This window comes from Desarmillaria tabescens, assembly GCF_030435595.1.
Source record: "Desarmillaria tabescens strain CCBAS 213 chromosome Unknown EV420scaffold_44, whole genome shotgun sequence".
Lineage (NCBI taxonomy): Eukaryota > Fungi > Basidiomycota > Agaricomycetes > Agaricales > Physalacriaceae > Desarmillaria > Desarmillaria tabescens.
In genome coordinates, this window is record NW_026848343.1 from 345,689 (window position 1) to 372,361 (window position 26,673).

Below are 26,673 nucleotides of genomic sequence, written 5' to 3' on the forward strand. Positions count from 1 at the left end.
GGTACTTGTATACGCCGAGTCCTGGGGCAGGGCTGTATCAGCATTTGCTGACACCACAAGCTAGACAAGTCGGACGGCCACCGAACCAATCTCCAGCTGCTGGGTCGAGTAAGAACCCGCCTACACCGCTGGATTCGCTTGTGGATGCCGCTCTTACTATGGCAGAGGACAGTCCACCCGGTCGGAGGAGAAGGAGGGCGGCGTCGCCGGAGAGCCCGTCGCAGAAAAGACGACGTGTGAGTTCTGCACGGGCGAATGCGAATGCTGGAGCGTCGAGCTCGCGGATGCGTAGTGCATTGGATGTTCTGGCGGATCAGGCTGCGGCGTATGGGGATCTAGCGGATAAGGAGAAGGAGAAGGAGACTGTTGTGGAGCAGACTAGTACGCGTAGACCGCGTACTAGAGCGCGTTTGGGGAAGGGAAAGGAGCCGGCTGCGCCTAGGATAATTTCTCCTGCGCCGAGGGTGATTGAGGCCGAACAAGCGAAGAGGAGAGGTGAAGATGAAAAGAGTGTGGAAGATGCTGCGAAAGGTGGAGTAGAAGGTGAAGAAGAGCAGGGTGAGGTTCCTCGACAATCACATTCTCCACCGCTGCCTCCGCCAGACCTCAGCGGACCTGGACCTGATGCTGATGTCGATGCCGATGGAGACATTGACCCTGATATTGACATGGAACCCAGTTCGTCACCGCGGCTAGCGTCGAGCGCTTTCCCGCTTGGTCCGGCAACTTTTCAGCCAACTGGTATGTGCCAGCCTGATTTAAACAGATGCGGTTTGCTGATTAATTATCGCTAGGACACAACCACCACGCGCCTTGAAAGGGTAAGTTGACGATATCGATGTATATGGTTGCGCCTCTAACGAATTTTTTTAGGTATAAAAATTTATTACGCGTAGCTCGCGATTGAGCGTTCGTTCGTTCCCTCCTGTATTATAAGGCATCTGTTCTTCGCTGGATTATCTTTTGGTGCTTATTGATTTATTGATTTTTCGTTCGTTACATTGTGTCTCATAGCCGTGTATGTATTGTTGTTGTTGCACGATGGATTATTATACGTATATTATTGCTGGCGTGTATAACCTGATGTAGCTATTACTTACTAGCATCCCATCGTTAATCATTGGATTTACTGCTCAGTTGGGTTGTCAAGCGAATATTTTGAACGTGTCCTGGGAAAGACAAACCACGTGTTTGGTGTTCCCTAACTTATACTTAACGACAAGCTCGAGACCCTCTTGAAGGCTACTGGACTTGCCTTGATTTTCCCGAACCAGTTTATTGCGTGACTTGCTATTCAGTGTGTCACATCAGACGCGCTTCACGCGACTTGAACCCTAACTTCAACCACGAGACTACCCACTAACGCGATGTCAACGAACCGGATTGTATACGGAATTATCATACAGGATGATCAAGTCCAGAATACCCCTATCAAAATCACAATCAGCGATGACAAGGACATGCTAGACCTCATAAAGCAGATCGGGAGGGAGTACTCACATATACCAGCGCAGTGCGTTGTCGTCTGGCTGGTACGTGAACGTTTGAACATTCAATTCTTTCCTGTCGTTGTACCCTGCTTACCCTCCCTTTACAGCCAGATGCATTCCTTCCCTTAGGGCCTTCAGCAGCAGAAATTTTGAGGGCGCGACTGGCAGACCGGAGGCTCAGTGACGTCGCCAAACGTGCAGACTTTAACCAAACTGTCGAGTCTATTGTTGAGATGAGTACGCGTCAGCCGGGTGTGCAAGTTAGGAAGGCGCACGTAATTATCGAGATTCAGCAGCTGTCTGCGCGCGCGCGGCTAGGAGAAGAGGTTGAGCTCGAAGACTTTGTAGGAGCGCTTGTTCAAAGTATGTGAATATTTCTTTCATAAGCACGTCCTAACTTATTTCTTGATATTTGGAGTACGAAAATGTCGTCGCTGGGACTAGTAAGGGCAAAAGTCCGTCCGTCAGCGCGCAATCTAAGTCTTATAACGCACATCAGGGTAAATGCCTTCCCATTTTGGATGGGCGGTACAATGCAGACGAGAACCAGTAAACGATGGCGCCGCCTATCGAACTGTTTCATCCGGTTTTTGCTCGGTTTCGCGCTAAGCTTGCGGATACAGAGGTTGTCCCCGAAGCTATCGTCCGTGATACCGTGAGCCTCATGCGCTCCATGTCTGCTATCCGGGCATCCGAACAACCACAGGGTCGGACGATGCTGTCCGAAATTCTTAAGCAACCTTTCCTCCGGGCCGTTGACTTGGATTCGAGTACGTCGACAGACCACATCGCTTTATGTGGAGAGACGACTGTTGATGAAATGGCTGCGGTCGTCATCTTAGAGGAGGAGGATGAACTTGGAGCGGGCGGATCAGAGCCCTCTGTCCGCGGTTCCTTCTCCTACATGAAGTTTTGGGCTGATGGAACTGTAGGCTTCCCATGTCACTGTGTATTCCTGCCCTCACACACTCTCGCAGCGTCGGAAAATTCGTGAAGGCTCCTGTTGTCCCTCATTCATTGTCGGATTAGCAGGACCGTGGCTGGTAATAGCAGGAGCTGTGTTTACGAGCCAGATCATTGTCCAGCGTCTTACGGACTATGTGTGGCTCGGTAATAGTCGTGTTAATGACGATGACCACATTCTTCGCGTTGCTCGTATTCTCTACTCCCTCCAGGGTTCTATCGAGGAGCTTCGAAAGTACTACGAAGACCTGAAACCCCAGCCTCTCGAAGCGAACAAACCTCATCCTCGTTTTTTCCCCTCCGTCACCCCTTATCGATCTAATAACGAGGACATCGGATTCACATACATTTCACCATTGGATTTGGATGAAATGTGTGTGACGTTTTTAGCGACCTTGGATGTGGAGCAGGGGGAGAGGAAGGTCGTGGTCAAGTTTGTCGAGCGGTATGGTGAAGAGGCGCATAGACTTTTGGCGGGGCTTGGGCTGGCGCCGGAGATTCTCTATGTTGGACCAATTGGCGGGTCGTATAGCAAGCTGCGGATGGTCGTTATGGAGCATGTCCAAGGTCGAACGCTCGTGGCTGAATATCGTGATGGACCCATACCGGAGGACGTCAAGAAGGCTGTCAAGGAGGGTCTGGACGCGCTTCATAATGAAGACTTGGTTTATGGGGATCTTCGTAGGCAGAATATCATGATTTGCAAAGGTGATGAAGAGGAACGGGGGTGATAGGGCTCAAGTTTATCGATTTTGACTGGGCGGGGAAGGTTGGGGAGGTCAGGTATCCTCTTCATTTAGCTTCTTGTATATCCGAGGTCTCTGGCGCAGTTGGAGTATGATCTTATACTGAAAGAACATGATATGAAGATGTTTGATGATTTGTAACGGATGGAGTAGAATATGGCACTTTCCCGGTTGTAATACGATGAATGTACGATTGATATAATACTCGTTGAACGAAAACAATCCGAGCCGTAAGATAGATACAGCTGTACGCAAAGCGTACAAATTACAAGCTCCTTTGTCTGGGCACAGGATCGTGTTATTCCACCCATGTCAATGCCCGAATTCTTCTAGTCCTCCGGTTGAGAGACCGTACCTGATAGCAGATATGCACGAGTCAATGTCAAAGCAAAGACGGAAAGAACGAACAAGAACATCTTTTTCGATAACGTTATTTCCATCTGCGACGTTTCTTTTATACGGGATGGATTGTATGAAGGCGTTGTGCGTAAATTCCACCTCGGCCGCTTGCCTGTGAGAATATAAGACTTGGGATTATCGACCAGCCACTGGGCGTCGTTTCTGTTGTGTTTTGCACTGACGGCGCGGAAAGTGTACCGTTGCATGTAGCCTTCTCCGCATGAGTTCCTGTGATCGTGGAGGGTGTGTAGCGGAAGGGAAGTGCGCGTCAGTGAAAACAGAGGCATTGGGTGAGGCAATGATGATGATGACGAAGGTATCCTTGCTCTGGTATCCTAAGAACGTTCAACGCAGTTGATGGGAGCAAGGTCGACAAGAAACCTCAGGGAGAAAGAACCGATTTTCTGCATTGAAGATTTTATTCAAGAGATGCAGTAAGGATGGGTAAGAGCTACGTACGGAAATGTTCCGCTTTGTCTCGATTGATTGCATGCTGGGCCCATGGATTTCGAAGGCTAGGGGCGTCTTGCAGTTTTGAATCATGAGTGAGGGCGAGGATGGCAGCCAGTCATACCAGAACGGAGCCATGCCACGTAACGAGATGTCACCGCGTTCGCCACGGGTAACGGGTCACTGGCGGCATGATGAACAAGTTGCGGTTTCTTTGGGTTTCCAGAACGCGTTCATGGGATTTCTTCAGCCTACAGTGCGCATCAGTTGATGAACAGCGGAAAAAGGAACACGCATATACCCACTCTGATCTACTAAAGGTGACCCCAAGATTTGCGTCGATGTTACGCTGATGCATGGCCCGGGGGTTCGTCCAGAAAGATGCCTACCCTGCCCTGCCCCAGAAAGATTATCGATTAACACTCTGTGTGACACCGGCTTTGTCACGGGAATGCACAATCCTCCTGTGGCTGGACAATCTCGTTACCAGGCCATGCCATTGCTCTATCACTAATGCATAATGATAATGTCCTAAGCGCTTGCGAATGAGTTGGCCCCGTCATCTGGGATTCGAGTTGTGCAACTCAAAGCTATTTGAAGCCACTCATTTGTGGCGTGAACTATTGGTCTACTCCAACGTTCCATCTTCCCTCCGTCAAAAATGCACCGAGTGATGAACCCGGGCGAGTATATTGGGCGGTACGACAATGGGTACGATACATGAAAACGGCGAGTGAAAGGCCGATGACGATTCGAGGACAAGGGTAGTGATTTACAGAGGAGTGCACCCCGCATGTGAAATACGGATACCCCACAGATCGGGAATCGGAGGTGTGATATCGACGAGAAACGTGTGACAGAGGAGGGCGCTTCTATTATAGACGATGGTCAGACACGTCGACGGCATGTCATTCCTTCTTGTTCACCCACGACTCTGCTTGCTGCTACGATAACGCTCCATTGCTTGCTGCTTGACGATGGAAGACGCGCTACGATACCCGGACTTGGACGGTGACCAGTGGCTTGTGGAAGGATACGGCGAGTCTCCTGTGAAGAACGCGTCATTGTTGTCTCCGGTAAAGGACGCTTCGCCTATGAAGAGCGTGTCGCCGAGTCTCTTCGAGTTGTACGCGAGCTATGGATTCGGCGGGGATGTGCTGAGTGGAGGAGAGGAGAGTCCTGTGCTGAGGTCGTCTTCGGTGGTGCCTGCTCGATCTGTGTCTCCTGTGAAGAATACTGTGTCGAGTCCTCTGTCGTTGACTGGCTCTCAGCTGGAGAGCGATGCTGCGATGTCTCCGCTAACATCCGCTTAGTTCGCCGTCGCCGCCAAAGAGGAAGAGAGACAACGACGAGGAAGAGTCGCCATGTCGCAAGAAACCGAGAAAGGTCGGGCTGGTCGGAGAGGGTGTTCAACGGGGAGAAAGTCGAGGTGGACCGTGAGCGATTCCCGTTGCTTGTATCGACGATTCCCGGTGAGCGACTTTGGCGGTATGGCAGGTGCGACTTGGAATGCACCGAGGGAAGGGTGGGGTGACTTGTACACGCCTCGATGGGTCAAAGGGCGAGGCGCGGAGAAGATGGGATTATGCGGGATCTGTGTTGAGCCGAGGGAACGGGGCGGGGAAGGTCGGGTTGTGTGGCTTGCCATGAAGTTCAGCGCGTACAAGTAAGTCCCACTGCCATCTTCGTAAATCCACACTAATGATTGGTTAGCTACCATATGCAATACGGCCACGGAATCAGTGCACACACTACAAGACCGTTCAGTCCTCCGCTGGCCTTCCGCGATGTGACCAGGCCAAATCCGGCCAAAGGCGAAAAAGGGTCTGTGACGGTGGGCATGTGCCATCATTGCAGAAAGTGGGTGCCCGTCGAAGGAGTCAAGGATGTCCAAGTGAAGGTCCCAGAGCTATTTTGGTGGAAACATGCTGCAGCGTGTCATGGTGCGAGTACGATTGAGGGCTGAGGACGGCGTGTATGAGGAAGACGATGTGTGGAATAGAGTAGTAGCGTCATGTGACGAATAAACGAATGCTCCCGATGCGGGGTAACCCGGAGTAAATGCTCCTTTCCTCTTGACCCCCACATTCCGACCATGAAGATTCAGAAGAAATTCTACACAGGCATACCGATACCCTATACGTCCACGGAAGCCTTCACACCGCCTCGTCCCCATTATCCTTCTTTGATAGCCCACCTACACCCCCACCGACCACTCCGAGGAATGCAAACATTGTCCGCTTCGCCGCTGAGAGCAAGGGTCTTGGAAGTGCTCTCTGTGGATTCGACTGTCGTCAGGCGTGGCTGGGAGGGTGCTTATTCTGTGGGCGTCGATGTGAGGGTCGGTCGACGAGAGGGCAAGAGCCGGGAGCGGAAGGGCAGGAAGCTCATTTTGGATGTCGGCGGGTACGGGATACCAAAAAGGTGTATGTCGGGATCTGTAGGTGGGAAGGCAGTCATGGTCGGCGAGGATGCTTTCTTTGTGAGAAGGAACGCGATGGGTGTCGCCGACGGTGTTGGTGGTTGGGCAAGGGGACAGTCCATTCCGGGTGAGTGCAACTTTTTTTTTTTACTAGCGATCTCGTGCTTATGTTTAGGCCCCACGCCGTCTGCGTTGTTTGCTCATCGATTAATGCATTTCTGCTCCGAGGAGATGGAGCTCGAGCCTCCCAAGCCGAGCACGTTTATTCCGTCCGTCAGTTTTGCTAGACGAGAGTTGCAGGAGGAACTCGAGGAAGAATTGGAAGAGCTCGAAGAAGGCATAGACGTGCTGATGATACTCGAACGGGCTTACGAAAAGACTATCAAAGCACATGTAGAAAAAGAACAGCCGGTATTATATGTCAGTAAAAATTTCTGCCCTACAGCTACTTTTTACTGACCAGTACTAGTCACCGTTTACACCCCCACCTCCGCCCGATACCCTCACATCTCCGATAATACCCCCAGATCCAACACCCAAGCCTCTGCTCGCTGGTTCATCAACCGCCCTGCTCGCCGTACTCGACCACGTAAACAACGGTGAGGCAGTCGTCAAAATTGCCCACGTTGGTGACTGCATGGGAATGCTCGTCCGTGGCACAGAATGCGTCTGGAGGAGCGACGAAATGTGGTGGAGTGTGCGTACCCTACCAGTTTTTTTTCTTCCTTCCCTCTCTCTGACGTCACTTTGCAGTTTAATACCCCCGTCCAGCTCGGACCCACAACCCCAGCACAGCCGAGTACGACGGCCCATGTGTTCACGCTCCCCGTGCAAGAGGACGATATACTCATCCTGGCGACGGACGGCCTGAGCGATAACCTCTGGGACGAGGATGTCTTGGACGAGGTGGCGCGTTTCCGGAGTGAGTGGAGTGCGCATGGTGAGGAGGGCGGGCGCGATATGCTCGCTGCGGGGATGTTGAGCGAGGCGCTGTGTTCTCGGGCGAAGCGGGTTGCTAAGGATGGTGAGGGTGATACACCGTTTGGGAGACGGGCGAGGGAGGAGGGGAGGAAGTGGAGAGGGGGGAAGAATGATGATATTAGTGTGGTGGTTGCAGTTATTTCGAGGGCGGGCGAGAGGCGTTAGCCTTTTTATGATAAAATGTACCAGTAGATGATGATCTTTTTATGTATTAGATAGGATGTACAACTACTAATTAAAATCAGCATGACACGGAGCCAAGTGAGAGCGGTGTGGATGTAGTGATGTGCATGTACAACTTCAAGTTCTGATGCTACGAATTCAATCAGAATACCGGATGGCTTTCCATAATGATTTGGAGTTCCAAATGGACTTTCAGATATACATTAAAATTATTTAGAACCCATACATCATAACACCATTCCGAGTTCTATATGTATATAGAGGAATTTGGTCCTTATATTGGACTGGGGAATGCCATCTGTCATCGGCAGGTACCTTGTTTCAAGTCAACTTGCACAGCTACTAGTGGTTCTGAGTCCTATATGTATGTATAGGTATTCGGTCATTATGCCAACCTGAAAGGATTTTTTTGATCATCCAACATGACATTTGCCACCTGATTCTCCCTGGGTTGGTCATGGGAAATTTTATTCAACCTTCATCATTTACATGTGAATTTCCTGCCCTTTTCATTTGCTTTTCCTGTTGCTGTATTCACTATCATTATCTTTCTCCCTCTTTCCTATTCTATTACATTATTTCATCCTCATCTCTCCTTAATGCCTCCCTAGTTTCCCATCTCTTATTACTCATCTTGTCATATTCCTCTTCTTCCAAGAAAGATAAACAGCTCAGTCAGTCACTTGTAGTAATAATGAACAGCTGAGGTGCATAAAGGGGTGAAACAATAGGTATATCCAACAGAAAGTAAAGAGGTTGTAAATCTATATATAGAATGTAAGTTCAAAGAAGAAATAGTGTGAACATATACAGGCTATAGTTGAATCCTTGACACCTCCTGTATGTGCCACCCTAGCTCTCACCACTGTCTATTTACATTTAAATGTTATATTGGGTTGGTTTTTGAATTTGTTATAGGAAATATCTCATTATTAAATATTTGTGTGAATGAACATTGGCACACTTCATCAGGAAAATGACACATTCTTCTTTAGTGTCTTTATCTTATTTTAGCCTTCTTTTGGCAGCTGTGTCTTGGCAAAGCTGGGCTTTGTCTTACCCACATCTGTCTTACTATTTTAGTGATCTTGTGTAAATTAACCAAGTCTCTCAACTGTTATTTGGCAGAGTGGTATAATCTATGCACTTTTCCAGCTCATGCTTGGGTTTGACTTCTAACCTATGCTTCTTTTTGGGATCTGCAAGGACCATCATCATCCGCTACTATCATGTCATCATCACTGGTGAAAAAAGTGAACCTTAACTGTAGATGACATCACTGGTGCTACTCCATGATAAATATGTCAAGTCAGAAGTAAAATATCTATTTATTTAAAAGGCTATTTCATGGGAATGGTGATCTGCATATTTATTTACATAGAAGTACTGGAAGGCATTGAGACTGTCTGTGTGTTTAAGTTCTACTGGCAATAATGTAGTTCCAGAAACTCCAATGAGATGTGCTCCATGAAGAATAGAATCAAGATGAATCACCAACATGAGTTGCCTGCCCTGAGGATCCATATCAGGCTTCACAATCCACATGCCAGTCTCTTCGCAAGGTTGGTCATCCACTTCTGAGAACCATGTAACAAGTGCACAAGGGTATGGTATATCCTCATGCTGAATACTGAAGAACAGGAGTACACAGGCAATGTGCAGACTCTGAAAGCTGAGTAGATCCTTATCTGCCTCTGCAAACATGCAATCATAATGAGCAGAGCTGTTCTGCCATGAATGAGTGGAATGAATGCATTCATGGTGCATTCCACTAATGCTAGAAAGGTCACTGGGTGTGTAGAAGGTTGCAATGGCAGAGGTGTAGGTGTATACCTTTCTGTGATATTTGGAATACTCATGAATTGGCACATCCCTATTGAGGCCCTCCTTTGAAGCTGTTTGCTCAAATAAGAAATGTCAAACAAGGTTTGGGAGCTCAGAAAGCTGTAAGTGTCATGCAAGCAGTCCCAAGTTCTGAAGCTGTTTGTGAACTAGAACATACTTTAGTACCAGAGCTCAAACACAAGGAGAAGAGAGGCTATACTATGATGACATGCAAGCTTTACCTCACCGAGAATATCCCCATGGAATGTATCAACTGCCCCACTATTGTCATCTTCCTTGGGTGGTGCAAAGCTATCCCTGTCAGGAGCATTAAATATAGACCCATTTAACATCCCACATGCCTGGAAGTTCATGCATGCAGCATGCAACTTGTCTAAATGCTCGTTGATTAGGAGCATCTGTGGTAGTGCATTTAACTGACTTGAGTGTCACCATGGTTCTTTGACAGCCTTGATATGCTTGGACTCAATTATTGATGAACAAAGTCCATTTGGAGCACCAAAATCCTGGATCAAGGATCAATAGTGGACTATAGAATGCTGCTGCAGAAGGGAGAAGTCATCTGGTCAAATTCCAACATCACAAAAGATTTCTCCTTCTCTGTGGTAGCATGCAACTGTGCTATCAAGCACAACCAGGTCATCTTCATTCAAAACTGAATGCCAGACCAGGTAGCAGAATTCCATAAATGCTGCAACAGTGCATATCCATCTGAGAGGGAACATGGCCAGAAATTGCAGGTAGATATACCTTCAAACATTGCTTAGTGACTCAAACACATATCTAAGTGATGAGTGTACCTTCATTAGAGCCTTGGAATCATCACCCATCCATTGTTTGAACCTGCCCTTCTGGAAATCAGCATAAACCTGGGAATGGCAGAACAGCAGCAATTCTGTCAGTTAAATGTTAGTATGAGAGTCTAATCATATTATAATCATCCATTTACCATCAGTCAATATCAGCTAATATCCGAGTTGCATCCTTTTTATCATTCTCTTGGACAATATACTCTTCAATCCACATAACAAGATGATCTTTAAATGTCCCTTTAATCACCTGGTGTAACAGGTCAGATGAGAGCAGCTCATGAATATCAGTGCATGGAAATCCATGTGTGAATGGCTTGGAAGAATATTAGCAAGCATTAAGGGTCAGTCAAGGTAATTTTGGCATACCAGGATCCCATCTACTATCCCATAGTTGTCCCACAGTTCCTTTGGAGACATAGCTTCAAAACATGCCATGGTATGGACATGCAACCACCTAGCAGCTTCTCCATCAAGGTCACTTTGATGGCCTGTACATTTGCACAGTAATGAGATTGGGAAGAACTAGAGATGCTGACAAATGAACCTACTTTGCACACCATCCTTGAACAATGCAGGTGAGTAGAACTTGCTCTGGGTAGTCACCAATATAAGGACCAAGACCAAAAACAGTCCTTCTATAGTGTCCATCACTGTATCAGACAATTTCTGGTGTAGTCATTTCAGGTCACAGACTTTGAAGAATGTAATTGAGTGAGCCATAGAACAGCTGCTGGCAAAAGCAATGAAATCCAGGGCTATCTTGGTGTTGGTGATCCACTGTAAGGACAAGATTTAATGACTTTGTTCTGAAGAATACTGAAAATGAATGACTCAATCTTTGGTATGGACAGAAAGATGAGCAATTCAACACCATTACAATGTGCACACTAGACATTATTGTGAATAATTCTATTTGACAGATACAGCAGATAGTATTCGTTCTGCCCAGTAGCAACTGAGACTGTTGTTTTATTGCTACTGAGAATAGCTGGACAGAATGTTGAGTCATGCATCATAGGGTCTTTGGCGATGAGATCCTAAAGCCTTATTAGTAATATGTAGTAAGACTGAGGTGGACAGATGATATACAGCTTGTCACCAGGCTCAATTGCCAGACATAAAGTCCTGATATCAGCACTTTCCATGAGAATTCACCACCTGCTTGGGTGTGAAATCCATCTCCTGAGCAAAGTCAGGATTACCAAGCTGATTAATGAGGAGAGCCCATAGATCTCGGAACCAGACATCATATTGCATCATCATCCAAGGTGCAGGTTTACTGGTTCCTATATCACCATTATATGATACTGAAAAGGACTCCTAGGAGACAGCGCCAAAGGTTGTCACATCAATTGTGGTATAAAGGTTGTTGTGGTTAGCATAGGGAGGTGATTCTGTGTCAGAGAGTGTTATTGCCCAAATTTACAGCAGATCATCCATCTGAGATGCTGGTGTTTGATTACAATGATAAATCAGATCAGCAAGCTCAAACACAGCTCAATTTTCATAAGAAGAGAAGTCCATCAGAGGAGGATAAGTAAAAGGGGGTGATGCAGTATGAGCAGGCAAAACATTTCCATCCTTATTGCATGGCTTTCCTATAATATCATCAGCAGAGAAGATATAGATAGTAGATAGTGTGCATGTACCATTAATTACAGGGTGGTAGTGAATATGTTCTCCAGTCCTTGATGGCTGTGCTTCTTCCTGGTCACTTTCTAGTATAGGTGATGGGCTGCAGCTTGGAGAAAAGAAATCTGTAAGGTTATTGATTCCTGCATCTTCGAAGTCAAATGCATTGGTACTTGATGATGGTTGTTGTCCAGCCTCAGGAACAGGAGGAAAAGGGGTAGAGGCCAATGAACTTGAAGGCCTATCAGAGAGGTGGAGATCACTGGGACCAAAGGTTTTTGGCATGGCCTTGCAGGTGGGCAGGTGTAGAGAATTGTCGAGAGGCTCAGTCGACACCCACATGGTCTTCTTGGACATGGGCTATTATTAGGTACCAAGGTTTACATTGAGTCACACGATCACTACCATAGCATTTTCCCATTTGTTTTTCACTAGCATACCTTAGTCTTTTACCACCATATCGAGTGGAGACTGAGTTTGTTGTTCCTTAACAGGTTATGTTGCCCTATTGTGCTTGACCTGCTGGATTGTGATCTTAATGACAGTGATGAGCCTAAACTTCCATGGCAATGGCAAAAAACCAAAACTCTAGAGGAGTTCACAGCAAATGGCATGTAGCAGCAATAAAGGCTTTGTTGTTGTGCGAGTGTTTCAGTGCACCTCCGTGTGATGAATTCCTCAAGAACACAAGTATACACTGCAAATTTTCAGTCAGCAAAGTAGTACCCTTAACAAACAAGTACTAGAAAGTGTTGGCTGTAAGCCAGGAAGGGTCTCGATATATGAGAAGGAATGGAATCCGGTATAACTGGGAATACCGGCAAACCAGAAACAAAGTGGCAGCAATTGACTAGTAAATGCTATGGGCAATGTTGGCAGAATTAATGGAAATGCCATCAAAGAGAAATACCATTTGGCAAGATAACAAATACTGTGACGGCAATAGATGAAGACTGTAGTTGAGAAACTGGCAGTAAAGCCAAGAGAGACTGGCTGACAGAAATATGATGAGAGACTAGCAGCGGCAAAATGATGACTGATACTGGGTGAGGCTGAGACTAAAACTGAGCTGAGGTTAACTGTGGTAAAATGAAACTGATACTGATCCTGAGTCTACATGAAGACTATCCTATACTGAAGCTGATGGCAAGATACCAAATACCATGACTGAAGGTCCTATACTGAAACTGTTGACCAAAATTCCTGTGACAGACACTGCTGATGGCAATAACAATCCTAATCTGTGTCCACACAGGGACGTAACTGTACTGAGCTGAACTGGGGTGAAATGATGGTGACATAGAAAGTGAAGGCTGGTAAAACAATGCTTGCTGGTGAAAGTGAAACAATGCTGGTGGAATAAAAGATAAAAGTGAGTTGTGGACATGAAATTCCATGTATTGGCACAATATGAGCATACACCAATACCGTTAGAAGAAAAGTCATGACAGAGAGTATAACTCGGAGTGACTATGCTGTTATTGTCTGTCTCCTAGTGGGTACAAGAGATATCAGTTGTAGCAACTTAGTTACTTGTCATTGATAACCCCTGTGTCCCTGATAACTACTACTACACTAGCTTTTATACTACAAGTCTGGAATAAAATTAGAATACTTGAAACAAGTCCTTAGTAAGTCCTTAGTACATTGATTGGTAAGAAATGATACAAAATGCATGCTCCCAGAGTTCTAAAGTAACAGCACCCACATGGTTTTACCACGTATAGACTTAGTGATCAGAAAGAATTCCACTGACATATGGACTCTTGGGCTGCTGTGTTACTGTGGCAAAGTACACTGAAGGTAGTACACTGAAGTAGATGCATGTGGCATTGTCTTGGCATTGTAACAGCCTTAGTAAAGCTGGTGGAAAGGTCACGGTATTAAGTCTTTTGCCATGGAATAGGTATTTTGACTGCGGCATTCTATTAAGTGATGCTTGATGCTGATGTCAGCAATGGCTGTGCTGAGCAATCAATGATGGGCCTAATTCTGTGAGATCTGCAATTAAGTGCCTGGCAGGCATTAAGGAAGTGGCGCATATTGATGTGGAATATGAGTTGGGATGGATAGTTGGCGGTAAAAGTGGGTATTGCCATAATTGCAATTGTTGACTTAGGGAAAGTCCACTAAGTGGACAAGGCATTTATTATAATGCTAAAATCCACAAATTCTGAGCATACAGAGCCTTGAGGCTCATCAATGGCACTCGAACATACTCTCAAAGACTCAAACTATTGAACCTCGAATCTCAAAGGATGAACAATTGGAACCACAGACAGTGGCCATTAGACCCCCTCACCAAACTAGACCCCTATAAAATTTTTTTTCACCACCATGTCAACATTGGCAACAGCCCAAGTCCTACCTTTCAAGCTGGAAGCTGATGAAAAGTTCAATGGAGAAAATTGGGTGGCATGGGAAATGATTATGATTGCAGAAGGTGGCCCTCAAGGACTTGTCAACTACTGGGAGAACAAGGTTGCAATACCTCAGCCCAACCTGGTCCCAATGTTGGCTAGTACTCCATTGATGAGCCTAAAACCTCTAGAGCTCGAATATGCTCAACACAAAAGTGCTGCACTGTTGTCCATCATCTGCAATGTTACTGACCCCTTCAGCTTCGGTCTAGACCCCAGAGGAACCTTGCATGATGCCTGGACAAAACTGCAAAAGGAATATGGTGCACACTCAGATGTAGTTCACAAACAAAGGGAAGACATACTCAGAGCAGCCTGGTACCAGGATGGGGAAAATGTCACCAGTGATGGAGGTCATGTTGAGAAGATGAGGCATCTATTGAAGGAAGCAAATGATGCTGGGGTGAAGATCACTAATGACAACTTCACAACTATCCTTATTGACTTGTTTCCAGAGTCTTGGGATCCAGTTGTCAGCATGTTACATGGTGAAACTGATATCGTCAAGATCATAGCCTGACTCACAGCTCATGGTGACCGCATCCATGGTCGTGGAAGCCAGCACACACATTCACTGATGACCAACTTGTCAAACCAAGCACTACATGCCTTGATCACCACATTAGTGCTTCAAATCCAGAACATGAACACGATGACTCGCCATGAGCAATGCCCATCCAATGGAAGATCCCATGAGTCAAATGAACACTGTAAGGGAGTTGGGCACACCATTGACGAATGCTGGAAAATTGGAGGCAAGCAAGTATTATGACTTTACCCCTATTTTTCTTATCTTATCTTATCCTTATCCCTCAGAACCCCAGACCTGCCTATCTTATCTCTCGGACCCATGATACTCTGCCTGGCACCCGTTTACCTGGTTGCCATCACCCCAGTTCACAGCTGCCGCACCCCAGATGACCGACGACCTGCATGTGCTATTATGCTTCTCTTGATGGCATCACACTTCTTAGTAGTTGGACTGAGAGTAGACCACCAGTCGAGGGCTGGCCTATGGGATGCAGCCTATTCAGATGGGGTCCCACGCAGATGCAGGTGATATGCACTCTTTACTCTCATATGTCGGGAGTACACTTCTTTTAGTGTCCTCCCTCCTCATTCGTTGAAAGACGCACTTCTCATTGCACACACCCTTGTAGATACTATTCTTAGTGCGAGTCTAACATGTATTTAAACTAGCCTACGCTGTGGCCTTAGACCCCAGCTTCAGCTAAGGTTATATACTCCTAACTCTTACAAGCTCCTTGCTTTCACTATAAAGTGATGCCTAACTTCTCGCAATCTACCAATGCCTCTCTAACACTGAATCACTGAATGCGAGTGACAGGATAGAGACCAGCCTTGGTTCAGATTAGAGTTAGTGCTTAACAATTAGCTGAAGCTTGCCCTTACTACCCTTACCTGTCGTCAGCAGTACAGTCAGTCACTGTTATACTTCCAAAGAAAAGAAACCCTCAGCCCGTTATTCAAAACGGCACCCACCGTACCCTGAGATCATAAACATTCGTTGTGGTACAACGAACTTTATGCCACTCACCCCCTCAGACCACGCCTGCCATTATCTTCAGAAGTACCTTCAGTATCTTGACATTAGTAACTGCAGTCACAGTTCTCCATATCCTCTGACCAACCCAATGCCAAAGAGCACTGACCCCCGGAAGAGGGAGAGTACACGGACTCAATGGCTCATCAACAGGAACCTCACGAACAACAAGCACCATCCGGCTCCGCTCCCTCACACCCCGGCCAAGGGGGGAGCGAGATGCACTTTGACACCCCTTACCCAACAGAGAAGAGCAAGCCCCCACGCTTGAGCTTCAGGGCAAGGATCAGCGAGACAGTGAAGGCGAAGAATCCCTTTGGGAAGAAGAGCTCGGATGACTTGGCATCCCTCCAGATGATGGAGACGACTGAGTCGACCCCAGATTTACCATCGCATATTGGACCAATGCGGATGGGTCCTGGGATGACACAACCTGGGGCAATGACAATGACTCCAAGGAGCCATCCATCACCTCCACAGAGTTATCCGCAGCTGTCCCAGGGTTCAACGATGATGGAGAGCACCTCTATCGAAGAGGAACTGAGTGGGCTCTACATCGACATATTCAATTGAATCATCCATAGATGAACCAGGTGAAGAACCACCTTCGAAGAAGGTGAAAACCCATTCCTCCCTGCCCAGGGGACCAGGAGATGTACAGGGAGTGGACGACACAGGAGGACATTGAAGAGATGAATCTCCAGAGCCAGAGTGGCATGATGCCCCAACCTCTCTCTTGTCATACACCCCCAATGGAACTTACAGAGTCAAAGGACCCCCTTCATGGTGGGATGACGGTTCCATCCACGAGTCAGACTTTGTCTGGCCCTCTCCCTGACCTGAATCTGAAGTCCTCCCTAGGACCCTCATTACCATGGCCGACCTCAGAGATTTTGCCGAGCCGCGCTTTGCCCACATCTCAGAGACTTCCACCAACGACGCCTGTCGAAGACGGACCCAACGACGTCGTATTCACCGAGTACTCCGACAGTAATAATGAGGAGCTCCCAGGGTACTACACCCACCCAGGATCCCCATTTAGTCAGGGACAGTGGGTTATCTTCCCAGGAGACACCCCTGAGGGAGACCGAATCCTTGACTGGTTTGCTGGAGACCAACCCTTTCCAGACCCTATCATCCTCCTGAACTGCGTCCTAAGGGAGCTTGACCAGACCCCCCATCTGTACCCCTACTGCAATTGTTCCATCTGTCAACGTCTCAGAACCTTGGCCGCCAACGAGTATGAGGGAGCAGAACCCCCCATCAAGCTCGAACCCTTCCTTGCCCCAGAAGGAGGGTTCTTACCCAATGGATACTATGGTTTCCTCCCACTCTGAGACCTATGGCCCTGGATCTGGAAGTGTGAAGATGCCCTGGAGATCTGGGATGAGTACTACAGATATGTCAGGGGCATTTGGGATTGGAACGATGACTGGGATGCAGGATATGGGATATTCTCCTGATACCAGGTCATCGGTTTTCCACCCGACCATGACAACAGGACAGACCCCTGGACCCAAGCTGGCCTGGTCATCGACCAGCAACTCGAGGAGAATGAACCCAGCCACTCCCCCAGTAGAAGCCCCTCCAACGACCCACCTGAGTTTGTCCAGGGCTCAAGCACAAGAGCTTATGGATCGGCAAATATATGATCTAACATGGCAGCAAATGTTAGAATGGACAAGCAGACGATTATGGTACAATGTAAAGTGGACCACGTCTGACCAGGGACAGGCATACAAGGCTGTGGAGCTAGGCTCTGCCCTGGAGGATCGGATACTCTGCACCAAAACTTGGTATCACACCGCCATTGATTGGAACGTGATACATCCTGATCAACCTATAGTGCCAGGAAGGCACTACGGTGAAGAATCCTTCCCTGACATAGGGATAGTAGGCCCAGAAAACCTGATCCCCGACATGGCTTGGGCCCCATCCAGCATCCTGGGATTAACTGCTGCAGGAGGAGGAGGAAAGTTCCATGCCCAAAGTATGGGTGGGGACCCCTCACAATCAGCGCCAACAGGAGAAATGGGTGGACCAGCACCCACCACTCCTGGAGGAGGTGGGGATGACCCAGGAGGACCAGGAGGTGGTGGTGGAGGAGGACCTCCACCAATACCACCTCGACCTCCGGCACAACCACTGTCACCCCATAGTGATCAAAATCTTCGATCACTACCCTGACCTGTCAACCCCCCTCTACCACCTGATCCACTGAACGGATGGGCTATTCCTGATGGACAACCCAACCCCTGGGGGAACGTGAAACCAACGTTGATAGAGGTCCCTGACAAATTCCATGGGAAGGCTAGCGACTTGGATCGCTTCTTCAATCACTGCGAATACTACTTCAAAGTCTTCACCCAATACTTCGCGCTTAACGAGGCATATGGGTATGGCCCAAGTCGAGTAGTTTTCGCAGCCCACCGGTTTGGTGGGGAAGCGATGACCTGGTGGGTCCATCAGCAATGACACTACAAGGACCCACACAGTGGGAGACATCGCCTCCCCTCCTGGGAGACCTTCCAGGAAAATGTCTGAACACATTTCAGGGAGGTAGCAGAGGTCCAAATCAAGCGGATGCAATGGAAAAAACTGCAACAAGCGCAGTTCAAGACAGCCATTGAATTCTTTGAGAGGTTCGAACAGCTGGCCATAGGAGGCAGAATGCTTCCACAATGACAGGAAATGGAGGAAGTCATCGCCCTCGCAATCTGGCCCAGGGTCAAGGAGATCATTATGGGCAGAGACAATATGCAGGCCTACCACCTACTGGGAGTGGAGGCGCAGGGTCCTACAAATGGACGAGAACTACCAAGTTCATCTTGCCCAAGGCGGGAAGTATCCCAGCAGGACCGCTGGTTCCAGGCCCGGAACAGTGGGGGGCTCTTCGAGTGGCTCGAAGGGCAAAAGGGATGCCACTGGATTCACCTACGGCGGTGAAGGCGAACCTATGGACATCGATCATCTCAAAAGAGAAAAGCGATGTTTCTGGTGCGGACACACCAGACACCAGGGGCGGGACAATAAATGCCTGCCTGACAAGTCAAAGTGGCTAAAATTCCCAAAGAAAAAGCCATCGACTTTTGCAACCCGTCTCTGAGCTGTCCTAGCAGAAATAGAGGAAGAAGACCTCGCTAGCTCGACAGAGATCGAGGAGATAAAAGAGACGCCAGCATAGGACTCTGCGATTCTACTTCGTCGGCTGGGGTTTATCATGGTGCACCTGATGACATGAATATTCATGCTTATGTTGTATCTGTAGATACTTGTAACAATATATCACATTCGTCTCCCACTGTGAAGGAATCGCAAAACATAAACGGTGTATCAGGGGATTACCACCACCTGTCAGGCAATGAACCCCTGAGGGTCGGGCACGAAAGAGTCGGACCCGACTAGCAACTCGAGGCCTGTACCAGTGCGAGATGGATCTCGATCAGTTGATTGAGGATCCAGAAGCAACTCTCGATCATTCGATCAAGAATCCGGATCGAGTTCTTGATCAATGGATCAAGAGTCCAGGTATGACCAGGAACAAAGCCCAGGATCGACGGGGCTCCTTGCACCTGTCCCAGCCATTTGACGCTTGCTTAAAAGCAGGAGGGGGACCCTCGAGTTTGCCCATTAACAGTGTACATGGGATTTCCACTGCTTTCACTAGCAATGAACCCCACCAGCCAAGTCCTAGTACTGGCAGTACTGGCTGTGTCCAAGCCACTGCAAATACCCCTTTGGGGCGCACGTACGATGCAGAGGAGCCTACCGGTTCGACAGGCAACCAAGGGTGGAACCTTGGGGGTGCGACATCATTGTTCCCTGCAGGTGACATCCGCCATATGGGAGGTCAAAACGAGGACTATGAAGTCCAACTCCTGGGAAAGTTGCATATAGTGGCAGTGGATCCAGACGATGGTGAACTAGCATCCCCTCCATGCATCAAGGTTCCCCGACGACAGACCACTTCAGTGATGGTGAGTTTGGGGAATCCAGGTGAGCCTAGGGACGAAGCTGAGGGCCGGTGGAGCCCAGCGGACCCAATGGCGGACTGTTGTAAAGCCTCAGGGAATAACCCAGCACCACATGTGGAACCAAGTGGAAAAGATACCCAGGGAACGGCCACCTCTACCCTAGAGGACACTGACCGAAAAAGCTCAATTGCCCACAAGGATCAAGCGGGCTGAACAGGGGAGAGAGGCTCCCCTTCCCAGGTATGTACCACCTCAAAAAAAGGTACTAACAGCAAAGGCAACCCTAGGTATTTAAAGAGTTTACGGAACTCTCCAAAATCCAGCGAAGTCCTGACTAACCCAAGTGAATCTCCACACCGAGGCGAAAGAGAACTGACTGGTCGCACGGTCATAGGAGCAGGGCCTTTGTGGCCTATGGACTGTGACGACGAGAGGAAGACCCCGATACTGCCAGTATTGGTGGAGTACTCTCAGGACTCCCAATGGCTGAAGCCCTTTGGAGCCACCTGGACTCGGTGAGCTATGCGACTTGCCAAGACCCCAGGAGAGAAGATGTCACTTCTCAAACAGTGGGTCCACCCTCGACAACGAGCAGAGGTGGATGAGCCACTGGTTACCAACTTGGAGAACCAAGTCGGAGAGTCCTACTTGGATGAATACCGAAAGCTGGAACATATGGACCAGCTTACCAAACCACCCCAATACATCCAATGATACGCCTGGTATCAGGCTACCCATAGATTTTGCGATTTTACATCAGTTTATGCAATCTACAAGTGGTAGAGAGAGCTACAGTGGAGGCTTCGCGCTGGCAGCTAAATACTACATAAAGAATGAAAGCATGGCAGTACAGAACGGACTTAGAAACGACGTCTCGAAGAGTCAATTCTACCAGCCATCAACACGCCAAGCTAAGCCCTACCTAAACAAGACTATTACAGTCAAATCTCAGGGACTCATCTGTATGGAGTATAAAAACCAAGAAGTTGAAGAATGGAATGAACTAGATGCCTCGTCGCCTCGACAAGTAGAAAGAACCTGTCAAGAAAAATTGCTAAGTCAAGAAACAGATCAGCTTTTGAGATCAACTCAGGCTAGGAAAGGAATAACCTTGGGAGAATGAATAGCCACGTTGGGTACCGAGATGACCAACCTTGATCGTGCAGTGATCAACAGAATATAATCTTGGACCTGCAGTTGATCGCGATCAGTGGTTACATCCTCGAGATCCTGCGCATACCGCAGTATTCCATACATATGGCGCATGGCAAGCCTTGCAGACAGAAGAAGGAGCACCCACGGACTAGTAGGGCACTCCCCGGCAACAGAATAACCCGGCACAGTCGCATCGAACTGAATAAAAACTATGGAATGGCGCGATACTTGTAGGATAGTGACTCACTGTTTGTATTAATTCCAAAGCTCATACCATAATTACTGTAGATACGGGCTCCTATACCTAGAACATGAATCGTATAAATTAGCAGCAACTAGACGCATAATGGCAAGAAAGCATTCCCCCGCATTTGTGCTAGTAGCCTGTATAGCTACCTAATCAATCACTGGTTTTATTGCATATCCTCGACTGAAGTGAATTAAGTTACCAAAGTCAACCCATAAGGGCGACTACAGTAATCTAGAAGAGTTAAGTAGGAAGTAGAGCCGTCCCTGCATTTGCGCCTTGCTAGTTAATTGAACTGCTCCACGGACAAAGGCCTCGTGCTCTCTCTCTCTGAGATTAGTGATCTAGACGTGCTGAGTCAACTTTAAGTCAAAAGACCTCATCTAGTTGAAGTAAAATAAGCCCTAGAACACTTTAAGTTTGAACAATCGTCGAGTTCAAGGAACTCCAGAGTCTGTGTACTCTTTGCAAGTCTTGTACTTGAAGTCAGAACCTGAGCGTTCTTTGTAGAGTGATTTTGCACTCTTTGTAGACCTCGGAGTCTTTGGTTGTTTGATTATTTGAAGTGTCTGCTAGAAGCTCTTCTAGACGACATCGAAATGAGTATAACTTGCTCGACTATACCTTGCAAAACCAGTCCATAAAACTCCGCTATCGCAGACTAGTGTACTTTGTGTAAAACACATCGAAAGAAGAATTGAAGTTGTTTTCAGACAAAACCCCACTAGATTATCTAAATCTAAGTACATCACGAGTGCTTCTATCGTACTCACCCTCAAACTTATATACATTGGTGATAGTGTGTGTGTGTGTGTGATTTAGTATCTAGATTGACAATCTAGATGCTTGTTTCATTTGCACGCTGCCCGTTACCGAGCACATCACTGGCATTTCGCTCTTGAACTTCCAACCGTTCTGGAGTATCATGCTTGGTGTTGAGACTAGTCAGTCCAGCGCTGCTGCAGAGCCATCTGCTACTATGCCAGACTCTTCTCCTATTGTCGTCCCTTCTGTCACCGGCAAAGACTCTTCTCCTGAGAAATCTGCCATCGATAGTTTGACTGTGCTTCCTCGTTCCTTCATTGACAAGGACATTCATATGACTTCTATGGAATACAAGACTGGTATGCTCATTTCAAATGAGATTGTGCCTGAGCACCCCTGGCACCTTGCCATTGCTGTATATGGATAAGGTCTTGTGATTTTTATTAATCAGACTTGTTATTTGCCTATAAGCAGCTATAGACTCAAAATAAATCAATATATATAGATACTTAAATAATTTATTAAAATTCTAATCTGGGTTCACGAATAGCTGAAGTCAAGGGAGTAAATGAGATCCTATCTCAATCCTATCCTGGTCCATCATCCTGGCTCCTCACTCATCAATTTAGGTATGATGCTTCTCTGACCTTAGAGCTTGAGGATGCAGTTAATGTCATATTTGCACTGAAAAGTCTATTACTTGGGAGATATCGTGATGGGATGATCACTGAAGCAGTTTGCTGACCGATATTGGTGCGAACCTGAAAAGGCCTGTATCGATGAAATCAGCACCACAGAAGACCAATTTGGCACAATTCTTGACACCATTATCCTTGCGAAGGTGGTGGACATGGCCTGCATCTTTTCGCGTATCCCAACTCATTCATACTATCCCAGCTTTCGTGAGTTAGTCATTTCTTGAATGTGAGAGCCTTCCTAATCCTGTCTGGTAGATTCGGGAGCCGCTGGAGCAATGGACCGTGAAGTTGAATGAACTTTACACATTGCTTGGTGCATATAGGAACAGATCAATGCCAAGTCCATGGGCAACTAACCAACAAGAGAATGTCTATCGTGATATTTGCCTCCTGGTGAACAACCAGAAGGATGAGTCCATCAAAACCTACACCAATGCCCTTTGTATTTTGGATGGCATCGCTTTTCATATTCGCTCAGTGCTTTGCCTTGTAAGGGGATCCAACACTGTTTAAATCAACTTCTGATTGTTTCTTTAGCATGGCAAAAACTTTCATTCGTAAAGGTAAGATTCCCTTAGTATTCATGGTACTCGCTCTAACTGTAAGGTTTGAACACTCGGACCACCTCAGAACTACAATGATCTTTGAGGAGACTTTTGAACAAAATGTGCAACATTGGAAGAAAACTTTCATTGATGCCGTTGCGATATCACCACTCCTGCTCATTCTGTACCCAGGTTCCGGGGAACATATCTCCATCTCGCTTACTTTACAGGTAGGAGTTTTTTTTTAGCATCTTGCAAAGGTATCACTGATGTTTGCTTGCAGGTCAGAGGACGACTTGCATCTTATGGAAAACTGGAACTCCTCCAACTGTATTGAGGAAATGCTCTGGCATTGTATTATCGGTGTCGCATGGGGCTGTTGGACAAGTGACACTGGATTGACAAACTTCTTGACTGAGGCTGCACCATTGATCCGAGATGACTCTGAGGGAGCGGATACCTGGTTTTCTGATGCATTTGCTGCCCTTGTTCAGTGTAACCAAATCCTCAGGCCTGGAGGTTCATGTATAGGATTGGCAAATGTTGCTTGGCTTAATAATAGTCGAAACTTCGAGGGAGCTCACAAGGTGGGATCCCAGGCAGAACAACGCAGAGGACGTTCATCATCGCCGGCATAGAAACACCAAGTAAAACGGAAACCAAGGTCTTGCAGTGCCCCTCCTCAATTACTTCTTAATGCCTGCCACCTCCCAGCTTTTACACTTGGTTCGATTCCCAAGGTTCACCGCCTCTTGACATTGCAAGTGGAACAATGGGGCCACGGACACTTTCTAGGCGCTCTGGCCCCATCCACCAAACACCTGGCTTGAACATTAATGACCTCCCCACCATTGAGCTCAGTCAAATTGGTGAAGACGGTTCTTTGTTTGTTCGAGCAAACAAGTATCCCTTCTTGTATCACCAAAAGAGGCAATGATCTACATCTGTATCAGCTAGCCAAAAGCAACTAAAACAAGATCGCAACCTAGCTCGTTCTGGAACAATGGTTGAGTCTCCCCCCATTTTAGTGGGTGAAAGATACCGTACATTCTATCATTTGCCATTGCTTAGTAACGTATGTCACCCATCCCTTTTTTGAAATCCTATAAATGATGTTTTTTAGGAGGTTCAAGATCGAGCATTGCTGGATGGATGGCATAAGTGCTGTATTAATGCCTCAGTTTCACTTTCTGTAGCACCCACTGTAGAGTCAGTGCTGGTATATCGCCTGGATTTCAATTTGGCCATCAACAATCCTGTTCGCACTCTTGAACGTTTTCATGACCACAACATACTAGTGGTTGGTGCAAAGACATCTCAGATCACTTGGACGCTGTCATCACTTTCTAAGATCAGGAAATCCTGATGCAAATTGAGATTTTCAAGGTTTGTGTTTTTTGTTTGCAACACGACAATATATTAACACAGTATACAGACCACCAAGGACAGGTGATACGCCTACAGGGTGTACACACTTGAAAAAGGCATGTAAAATTCAATTTTACAACATTACAAGTTGTATCTCTACCTATACTAGTAAGAAAAGACAATAAACCGGGAAGTAACCAGCGTAGTAAACCATTGGGACTTAGCCATACAATATCTATGCTTCGGGTGACGAGCCGGTGATCCGATGACTCAGCCCGAGTAACCAAAGGTCCAGGCGGGTCGACGCACATGGTACCAGCTGACCCGGCATCACTGGCACTGATGGCCACCTGATGGCATCGGTCCGAAAGTAAGAATAACAAAATAAAGGACGATCGCGTACGGCTTTACTTACCTGGCAGCTTCCCTAGTCTCTCAGGCGAACGGTTGGCTTGCCGGGTAGATGAGAAACAAGAACCATAACACCAGGGGCTCTGCCCCGGTACAGGTAAAACTTAGTATCATGAGCCAGGACACCAGGTTGCGGCACAAGATCATGATCGGGTTCACCTGGGAGCCGGGATATGAGCTCATATCTGTCAGGAAGTGAGCTCATATCCACCCGGCTCCATCAGCAAGCGCAGTAATAGTACCTGGAAAGATTGGAAATATAGATAGGGTAGAATAGTATAAATACTATCCATGTAACTAGCAGGAAGGCAGGTTTCTGGCCCCCGGAACGCTACCAAGCAAATTAGTATGGGTTTTGGTTAAGAGCTTCGAGTCCTAGACTCACCTGGAATAGTATTTAGTGATCTGGTCACGTTTTGTGTGCAAGAACCGTTCAGAAAGCAGTCAGTTCAGAAAGATACAGACAGACAGTCAGAAGTACAGTCCAGAATCCATGTTAGTACCAGTAAAACTGCAACCAGGCAGACAGTATCAGTTCAGACACTGCACCAGGCAGTTAGTACGCATTCAGGAAACTGTACCAGGCAGCCCGTTGGTATCAGATTGTGTTCGGTAACACAGAAAGTTCAGATTTGTGTTGTTTCAGAATATTGCAATCAAACAAATTATATTCATTGTCCACCCGAAACTAGTATAACAGTACAAGTATCGACCCGGTGTAACTTACCCCTTCAAACCGCAATTATTGAGTGTGTTAGGGTGTGTGTGTGTGTGTAGCACTTCGCCTTCCTTAGCATAGTTAGTACCTTTCATCTGGAGCCCACCGCGAGGGGGTATATATCTAGTTGAAGCTTGTATTGGAATTAATAGTTCCACAACCTGGAAGAAGATTCACGTCTTCTACCTGATCCGAATAGTGTTCAATCGCTGCGGAAAGCCGCACGAGACGCACGAAAACTACAAGCAGCACGAGAGGCAGCGGAGTGCAGATTGCACCACGAAGCTGAAGTAGCAGCTGGTATAGTTCTGAACGTAACACGGAGAAGACAAGAAGCAGATCAGTGGGATTTAGAAGCCGAGATAGAAGCGAACATTGCTGCAGCAGCCTTGGACCGAGCAAGGATCGAAAGAGAATTGCACGATGCTTCCCCGGAACCTGATTCACCAAGTTCTAGTCTTCCTGGTAGCACTAGGCCAGCCACCAACTTCAGTTCAAATCTGAACTCGCAACCTCAACAGAATCCTACACAACCACAGTCATTAAACATGGCTACCAAGCGACAGATGCCAATGGAGTCATCAAGAGATGCACCCAGGCTTGAAACCTCGGACCCCCGGGCGATTCGAAAACACTTCCGGATCATGGAAGGAATGTTTAAGATTCATGCTGGGGTGGACACGGACAAGGAGAAGAAAGACTGGGCTGTGCGTTATACCAGTACAGACATCGAAGATCAGTGGAGAGCATTCCCTACCTTCGAGGCAGGGAAGACCTGGGAAGACTTCAAGGAGGAAGTCCTGCGCAGTTATGATGGTGCAGCAGAAGATGATGAAGATGCATGAAAGGGGCTTATTAAAGTAGCCCATAAGTGCAAGAGAGAAG

At 47.3% G+C, this 26,673-nt stretch overlaps 7 protein-coding genes across 7 annotated transcripts; 5 read left to right on the forward strand and 2 right to left on the reverse strand.

Annotated features, from left to right (window-relative positions):
* Positions 1-2,046: 2,046 nt before the first annotated feature.
* Positions 2,047-3,340, forward strand: EV420DRAFT_1622434 (uncharacterized protein; the record flags this gene model as incomplete). Its single annotated transcript, XM_060475804.1, is given in 4 exon segments — positions 2,047-2,418; positions 2,468-3,161; positions 3,188-3,270; positions 3,290-3,340. 4 exon segments carry the CDS (start codon positions 2,047-2,049, stop codon positions 3,338-3,340), a joined length of 1,200 nt encoding a protein of 399 aa, XP_060326204.1.
* A 2,198-nt stretch (positions 3,341-5,538) lies between these two features.
* Positions 5,539-6,014, forward strand: EV420DRAFT_1276251 (uncharacterized protein; the record flags this gene model as incomplete). The annotated part of the gene is made up of 2 exons (XM_060467947.1): positions 5,539-5,714; positions 5,762-6,014. The coding sequence occupies 2 exons, from the start codon at positions 5,539-5,541 to the stop codon at positions 6,012-6,014; spliced, it is 429 nt and encodes a 142-aa protein (XP_060326205.1).
* A 98-nt stretch (positions 6,015-6,112) lies between these two features.
* EV420DRAFT_1568950 (phosphatase 2C-like domain-containing protein) lies at positions 6,113-7,707 on the forward strand. The gene is made up of 4 exons (XM_060474200.1): positions 6,113-6,597; positions 6,646-6,890; positions 6,940-7,167; positions 7,224-7,707. The coding sequence occupies exons 1-4, from the start codon at positions 6,144-6,146 to the stop codon at positions 7,614-7,616; spliced, it is 1,320 nt and encodes a 439-aa protein (XP_060326206.1). The 5' UTR covers positions 6,113-6,143; the 3' UTR covers positions 7,617-7,707.
* A 1,259-nt stretch (positions 7,708-8,966) lies between these two features.
* EV420DRAFT_1622436 (uncharacterized protein) lies at positions 8,967-9,401 on the reverse strand (the record flags this gene model as incomplete). The annotated part of the gene is made up of 1 exon (XM_060475805.1): positions 8,967-9,401. The coding sequence occupies one exon, from the start codon at positions 9,399-9,401 to the stop codon at positions 8,967-8,969; it is 435 nt and encodes a 144-aa protein (XP_060326207.1).
* A 1,029-nt stretch (positions 9,402-10,430) lies between these two features.
* EV420DRAFT_1622437 (uncharacterized protein) lies at positions 10,431-11,554 on the reverse strand (the record flags this gene model as incomplete). Its single annotated transcript, XM_060475806.1, has 5 exons — positions 10,431-10,604; positions 10,658-10,779; positions 11,109-11,178; positions 11,248-11,328; positions 11,447-11,554. 5 exons carry the CDS (start codon positions 11,552-11,554, stop codon positions 10,431-10,433), a joined length of 555 nt encoding a protein of 184 aa, XP_060326208.1.
* Positions 11,555-22,208: 10,654 nt separating this feature from the next.
* Positions 22,209-24,657, forward strand: EV420DRAFT_1483835 (uncharacterized protein; the record flags this gene model as incomplete). The annotated part of the gene is made up of 11 exons (XM_060470015.1): positions 22,209-22,407; positions 22,599-22,677; positions 22,890-22,950; positions 23,002-23,188; positions 23,284-23,309; positions 23,484-23,521; positions 23,575-23,810; positions 23,854-23,878; positions 24,006-24,169; positions 24,245-24,366; positions 24,415-24,657. 11 exons carry the CDS (start codon positions 22,209-22,211, stop codon positions 24,655-24,657), a joined length of 1,380 nt encoding a protein of 459 aa, XP_060326209.1.
* A 1,679-nt stretch (positions 24,658-26,336) lies between these two features.
* Positions 26,337-26,633, forward strand: EV420DRAFT_1276232 (uncharacterized protein; the record flags this gene model as incomplete). Its single annotated transcript, XM_060467945.1, has 1 exon — positions 26,337-26,633. One exon carries the CDS (start codon positions 26,337-26,339, stop codon positions 26,631-26,633), a length of 297 nt encoding a protein of 98 aa, XP_060326210.1.
* Positions 26,634-26,673: the final 40 nt, after the last annotated feature.